We start from the raw sequence: 8022 nt of genomic DNA, 5'->3' as shown, positions 1-8022 counted from the left end.
CACATGAGATGTGTCCTCTACACTAACTGTAGACTCCAGTAACTGTCCTCTCACATGAGATGTGTCCTCTACACTAACTGTAGACTCCAGTAACTGTCCTCTCACATGAGATGTGTCCTCTACACTAACTGTAGACTCCAGTAACTGTCCTCTCACATGAGATGTGTCCTATACACCAACTGTAGGCTCCAGTAACTGTCCTCTCACATGAGATGTGTCCTCTACACTAACTGTAGACTCCAGTAACTGTCCTCTCACATGAGATGTGTCCTCTAAACTAACTGTAGACTCCAGTAACTGTCCTCTCACATGAGATGTGTCCTATACACTAACTGTAGACTCCAGTAACTGTCCTCTCACATGAGATGTGTCCTCTACACTAACTGTAGACTCCAGTAACTGTCCTCTCACATGAGATGTGTCCTCTACACTAACTGTAGACTCCAGTAACTGTCCTCTCACATGAGATGTGTCCTCTACACTAACTGTAGACTCCAGTAACTGTCCTCTCACATGAGATGTGTCCTCTAAACTAACTGTAGACTCCAGTAACTGTCCTCTCACATGAGATGTGTCCTCTACACTAACTGTAGACTCCAGTAACTGTCCTCTCACATGAGATGTGTCCTCTACACTAACTGTAGACTCCAGTAACTGTCCTCTCACATGAGATGTGTCCTCTAAACTAACTGTAGACTCCAGTAACTGTCCTCTCACATGAGATGTGTCCTATACACTAACTGTAGACTCCAGTAACTGTCCTCTCACATGAGATGTGTCCTCTACACTAACTGTAGACTCCAGTAACTGTCCTCTCACATGAGATGTGTCCTATACACCAACTGTAGGCTCCAGTAACTGTCCTCTCACATGAGATGTGTCCTCTAAACTAACTGTAGACTCCAGTAACTGTCCTCTCACATGAGATGTGTCATCTAAACTAACTGTAGACTCCAGTAATTGTCCTCTCACATGAGATGTGTCCTATACACTAACTGTAGACTCCAGTAACTGTCCTCTCACATGAGATGTGTCCTCTACACTAACTGTAGACTCCAGTAACTGTCCTCTCACATGAGATGTGTCCTCTACACTAACTGTAGACTCCAGTAACTGTCCTCTCACATGAGATGTGTCCTCTACACTAACTGTAGACTCCAGTAACTGTCCTCTCACATGAGATGTGTCCTCTACACTAACTGTAGACTCCAGTAACTGTCCTCTCACATGAGATGTGTCCTATACACCAACTGTAGGCTCCAGTAACTGTCCTCTCACATGAGATGTGTCCTCTACACTAACTGTAGACTCCAGTAACTGTCCTCTCACATGAGATGTGTCCTCTAAACTAACTGTAGACTCCAGTAACTGTCCTCTCACATGAGATGTGTCCTATACACTAACTGTAGACTCCAGTAACTGTCCTCTCACATGAGATGTGTCCTCTAAACTAACTGTAGACTCCAGTAACTGTCCTCTCACATGAGATGTGTCCTATACACTAACTGTAGACTCCAGTAACTGTCCTCTCACATGAGATGTGTCCTCTACACTAACTGTAGACTCCAGTAACTGTCCTCTCACATGAGATGTGTCCTCTACACTAACTGTAGACTCCAGTAACTGTCCTCTCACATGAGATGTGTCCTCTACACTAACTGTAGACTCCAGTAACTGTCCTCTCACATGAGATGTGTCCTCTAAACTAACTGTAGACTCCAGTAACTGTCCTCTCACATGAGATGTGTCCTCTACACTAACTGTAGACTCCAGTAACTGTCCTCTCACATGAGATGTGTCCTCTACACTAACTGTAGACTCCAGTAACTGTCCTCTCACATGAGATGTGTCCTCTAAACTAACTGTAGACTCCAGTAACTGTCCTCTCACATGAGATGTGTCCTCTACACAAACTGTAGACTCCAGTAACTGAACCCCTCTGAAAAAGGATTTCATATGAACCCCTATGTAAAAGTTCAAACCGGAATAATAATATATTTAATCATATATTTTAGAGGTGGCATGTCTCTAATCAGAAGATTGGCTTATTGGAGGCCTGGCTTTCAGATAACGACAGGTAGTTAACGACAGGTAGTTAACGACAGGTAGTTAACGACAGGTAGTTAACGACAGGTAGTTAACGATAGGTAGTTAACGACCGGTAGTTAATTCCCGGTAGTTAATGAGCTGTAGTTAATGACCAGTTGTTAATGAGCAGTAGTTAATGACCAGTAGTTAATGACAAGTAGTTAATGACAAGTAGTTAATGACCAGTAGTTAATGACCGGTAGTTAATGACCAGTAGTTAATGACAAGTAGTTAATGACCAGTAGTTAATGAGCTGTAGTTAATGACCAGTTGTTAATGAGCAGTAGTTAATGACCAGTAGTTAATGACAAGTAGTTAATGACAAGTAGTTAATGACCAGTTGTTAATGAGCCGTAGTTAATGACCAGTTGTTAATGAGCAGTAGTTAATGACCAGTAGTTAATGACAAGTAGTTAATGACAAGTAGTTAATGACCAGTAGTTAATGACCAGTAGTTAATGACAAGTAGTTAATGACCAGTAGTTAATGACCAGTAGTTAATTAGTTGTAGTTAATGACCAGTAGTTAATGACCAGTAGTTAATTAGTTGTAGTTAATGACCAGTAGTTAATGACCAGTAGTTAATGACTAGTAGTTAATGACCAGAAGTTAATTAGTTGTAGTTAATGACAAGTAGTTAATGACAAGTAGTTAATGACCAGTAGTTAATGACCAGTAGTTAATGACCAGTAGTTAATGACCAGTAGTTAATGACCAGTAGTTAATGACCATTAGTTAATGACAAGTAGTTAATGACAAGTAGTTAATGACCAGTAGTTAATGACCATTAGTTAATGACCAGTAGTTAATGACCAGTAGTTAATGACCAGTAGTTAATTCGTTGTAGTTAATGACCAGTAGTTAATGACAGGTAGTTAATGAGTTGTAGTTAATGACCAGTAGTTAATGACAGGTAGTTAATGACCGGAAGTTAATGAGTTGTAGTTAATGACCGGAAGTTAATGAGTTGTAGTTAATGACCAGTAGTTAATGACCGGTAGTTAATGACAGGTAGTTAATGACCGGTAGTTAATGACCAGTAGTTAATGACCGGTAGTTAATGACCGGTAGTTAATGAGTTGTAGTTAATGACCGATAGTGAATGACCGGTAGTTAATGACCGGTAGTTAATGACCGGTAGTTAATGACAGGTAGTTAATGACCGGTAGTTAATGACCAGTAGTTAATGACCAGTAGTTAATGACCAGTAGTTAATGACCAGTAGTTAATGACAGGTAGTTAATGACAAGTAGTTAATGACAAGTAGTTAATGACCAGTAGTTAATGACCAGTAGTTAATGACCAGTAGTTAATGACAGGTAGTTAATGACAAGTAGTTAATGACAAGTAGTTAATGACCAGTAGTTAATTAGTTGTAGTTAATGACCAGTAGTTAATGACAGGTAGTTAATGACCGGAAGTTAATGAGTTGTAGTTAATGACCGGAAGTTAATGAGTTGTAGTTAATGACCGGTAGTTAATGACCAGTAGTTAATGACCGGAAGTTAATGAGCAGTAGTTAATGACAGGTAGTTAATGACAAGTAGTTAATGACAAGTAGTTAATGACCAGTAGTTAATGACCAGTAGTTAATGACCAGTAGTTAATGACAGGTAGTTAATGACAAGTAGTTAATGACAAGTAGTTAATGACCAGTAGTTAATGACCAGTAGTTAATGACCAGTAGTTAATGACAGGTAGTTAATGACAAGTAGTTAATGACAAGTAGTTAATGACCAGTAGTTAATTAGTTGTAGTTAATGACCAGTAGTTAATGACCAGTAGTTAATGACTAGTAGTTAATGACCAGTTGTTAATGACCAGTAGTTAATGACCAGAAGTTAATTAGTTGTAGTTAATGACAAGTAGTTAATGACAAGTAGTTAATGACAAGTAGTTAATGACCAGTAGTTAATGACCAGTAGTTAATTAGTTGTAGTTAATGACCAGTAGTTAATGACCAGTAGTTAATGACCAGTAGTTAATGACAAGTAGTTAATGACCAGTAGTTAATTAGTTGTAGTTAATGACCAGTAGTTAATGAGCCGTAGTTAATGACCAGTAGTTAATGACCAGTAGTTAATGACAGGTAGTTAATGACAGGTAGTTAACGACAGGTAGTCAATGACCTGTAGTTAATGACAGGTAGTTAATGACAGGTAGTTAACGACAGGTAGTTAATGACGGGTCGTTAATGACAGGTAGTTAATGACAGGTAGTTAATGACCGGTAGTTAATGACAGGTAGTTAACGACAGGTAGTTAATGACAGGTAGTTAATGATCGGTAGTTAATGACAGGTAGTTAATGATCGGTAGTTAATGACAGGTAGTTAATGACAGGTAGTTAATGATCGGTAGTTAATGACAGGTAGTTAATGACCAGTAGTTAATGACAGGTAGTTAATGACCGGTAGTTAATGACAGGTAGTTAATTATTAGTAGTTAATGACCAGTAGTTAATGATCGTTAGTTAATGACCAGTAGTTAATGACAGGTAGTTAATGACCAGTAGTTAATGACAGGTAGTTAATGACCAGTAGTTAATGACAGGTAGATCATGACCCGTAGTTAATGAGTTGTAGTTAATGACAGGTAGTTAATGACCCGTAGTTAATGACAGGTAGTTAATGACCAGTAGTTAATGACAGGTAGTTAATGACCAGTAGTTAATGACAGGTAGTTAATGACCAGTAGTTAATGACAGGTAGATCATGACCAGTACTTAATGACAGGTAGTTAATGAGTTGTAGTTCATGACCAGTAGTTAATGACCGGTAGTAAATGACAGGTAGTTAATGACCGGTAGTTAACGACAGGTAGTCAATGACCGGTAGTTAATGAGTGGTAGTTAACAACAGGTAGTTAACAACAGGTAGTTAATGACCGGTAGTTAACGACAGGTAGTCAATGACCTGTAGTTAATGACAGGTAGTTAATGACAGGTAGTTAACAGGCAGTTAACCCACTGTTCATAGGCCTTCATTGAAAATAAGAATTTGTTCTTAACTGACTTGCCTAGTTAAATAAAGGTTTAAAAAATGTTGTAGTTAATGACCAGTAATGAATGACTGGTAGTTAATGACAGGTAGTTAATGTCTCTCTTTGTCTCTCTCTCTCTCTCTCTCTCTCTCTCTCTCTCTCTATTTCTCTGTGTCTCTGTCTCTCTCTCTCTCTCTCTTTGTTTCTATCTTTCTCTCTCTCTCTCTGTGTCTCCCTCTCTGTCTCTGTGTCTCTCAGTACCAGGTATGGATGGAGGGCAGACCTACAACACTCCAGGTGACTGACTGTTCTAACTTTATGTCCTGATGCCATATGGACTGTCAGTTTATGTCCAGATGCCATAAGGACTGTGACTTTATGTCCAGATGCCATAAGGACTGTGACTTTATGTCCTGATGCCATATGGACTGTGACTTTATGTCCAGATGCCATAAGGACTGTGACTTTATGTCCAGATGCCATAAGGACTGTGACTTTATGTCCAGATGCCATAAGGACTGTGACTTTATGTCCTGATGCCATAAGGACTGTGACTTTATGTCCAGATGCCATAAGGACTGTGACTTTATGTCCAGATGCCATAAGGACTGTGACTTTATGTCCAGATGCCATAAGGACTGTGACTTTATGTCCTGATGCCATATGGACTGTCAGTTTATGTCCTGATGCCATATGGACTGTCAGTTTATGTCCAGATGCCATAAGGACTGTGACTTTATGTCCTGATGCCATATGGACTGTGACTTTATGTCCAGATGCCATAAGGACTGTGACTTTATGTCCTGATGCTGTAAGGACTGTGACTTTATGTCCAGATGCCATAAGGACTGTGACTTTATGTCCAGATGCCATATGGACTGTGACTTTATGTCCTGATGCCATATGGACTGTGACTTTATGTCCTGATGCCATATGGACTGTGACTTTATGTCCTGATGCCATATGGACTGTCAGTTTATGTCCTGATGCCGTATGGACTGTGAGTTGAAGCACCTTTCGGTTTGACAAGTGTCCCCACGTGTGTGTGATGTCCTCCAGGCTTTCTTCCATTTTCTGCTGTTGTTGAGAACTCTGCAAAACTCCAACAGGCATGGGGGGGAGGGGTCTTGAAATGTAACAACCCCCCCCCCCCACAATCTTGCTGCCAGCGGTCTATTCAAATAATTTTGGCTAATGAAAAAATGATCCAGATCTCCAACTGAACAAGGTGATTTTAGAAGTATGGCTACGCGAGACTAGTCTCCAGTCCGGTTGCACAGGTCGTTGATGTCCGAACAGTCTGACCAGACTCCAAAGCCTGCAGCAGCCTGTAGTGTCCAATTCTCCCATTGGCCTTCCTCCCGAAGCCCAGGAAACTGTCCTCTGTGTCTCTGGCCCGTGGAACCTTCTGCCTCCGTAGGTCCAGAAGGAGGGAGGCTCTGGCACATCGTCACTGTTGACCATGTTCAACAGGCGAGTCAGTCTGGAAGCCAATCCACTCAACACCCGGAACACCTGAACTCTGAACTCTGTTGTCTCAGGAAGACAACGTCACGTGTAGTGGGTTTGTTTATTAGGCATAGCACACTTTCCCCGTCGCTCAGAACTTTCTGTTGGATATTCACCTTGGCAAACGGATGTTGAATCTTCGCTTGGGCCACCTGAGACAGTATTTCCTCAAAATCATTGATCATTACACTCTGTGATAAAGCACCGAAGGCATCGCTAATGTCCAGAAACACCGTGGGAAACGATTCATGCTTGATGTCATCCCATTCCAGTTTTAAGAAAGAAAACATGCTCGTTCGTACCCTGTCTGTGTATAAAGGCCTTTTGTTTGGGAGAGAGAATACCTGCATCTACAAGCCATGGTGGTATGCAGGTGGGCGAGCATTTCATAAACACTTTCTAGACAGAGGGGAAGAGGGAGATGTCTCTCCATGTAGATGGATCATCTGTAACATTGTATCGTTGGGTGTATTCTGTGTTTTAGAGCATCCTTCCATGAGACCAGGTACCATTCAATTAATCAGACAGGCATTAAAGATATGCATGAGTACATGGAAGGACTGGGGCCTTGTGGTCATTAAAGTCTCGGTCTCGTAGGTGACACCATCTGTTCCACTTGCCTTGTTGTTTGGCAGGGAAGTTAAAACATTATCCACCTCTTCAATGAGTCTGGAATTATTTACATTCATGTTGAGACAGTCGATGTTCATTTCAGGATGACATTTGTTTGGCGTACGTCAGAGTACTAAGTGGATTGTAAGAGCATTTAAAAACATAAATAAAGACTGTTTTTTTTCACTTTGATGTGTAGCTGCAATGTTACAGTACCTGCTCTCCACCAACATGTACCCTGACCCCCAATACAGCCAACATGTACCCTGACCCCCAATATGTAACCTGACCCCCAATACAACCAACATGTACCCTGACCCTTAATACAGCCAACATGTACCCTGACCCTTAATACAGCCAACATGTACCCTGACCCCCAATACAGCCAACATGTACCCTGACCCTTAATACAGCCAACATGTACCCTGACCCTTAATACAGCCAACATGTACCCTGACGCTTAATACAGCCAACATGTACCCTGACCCTTAATACAGCCAACATGTACCCTGACCCCCAATACAGCCAATATGTACCCTGACCCCCAATACAGCCTGTCAGGACCCGGTTACGAACCCGGGTCTCCGGAGTGAGAAACAGTCACTTATCCAACTGAGCCACGAATAGTCGGCAGAACCCAGAAGATGAGGCAGACACAGCAGTACTTGAGACGGTGTATTTAATGAAGTAAAAAGTGAAGTTCTTCAGGAAAACATGTAACTCCACAACCTCAACAGGAATTCCACAAGAACAAAAGTAATCCTCCAAGACAAAAAAGTAAATCCACAAGGTGGAAGGTAAAGCACAAAAAGCCTCAAAAGATACTCAAAAAC

The 8022-nt window shown here is 41.1% G+C and overlaps 1 protein-coding gene across 1 annotated transcript in view; it reads left to right on the top strand.

The window, feature by feature from the left end:
- LOC124006918 (protocadherin Fat 3-like) overlaps nucleotides 1-6587 on the top strand; it is a 29763-nt gene extending 23176 nt beyond the window's left edge. Inside the window, exon 6 of the mRNA XM_046317108.1 lies at nucleotides 6489-6587. Coding sequence (XP_046173064.1) covers nucleotides 6489-6587 — 99 coding nt within the window. The remainder of the gene's footprint in view (nucleotides 1-6488) is intronic.
- Nucleotides 6588-8022: the final 1435 nt, after the last annotated feature.

This window comes from Oncorhynchus gorbuscha, linkage group LG20 (genome assembly GCF_021184085.1).
Source record: "Oncorhynchus gorbuscha isolate QuinsamMale2020 ecotype Even-year linkage group LG20, OgorEven_v1.0, whole genome shotgun sequence".
NCBI lineage: Eukaryota > Metazoa > Chordata > Actinopteri > Salmoniformes > Salmonidae > Oncorhynchus > Oncorhynchus gorbuscha.
This window is presented reverse-complemented; position numbering and strand designations above follow the sequence as displayed.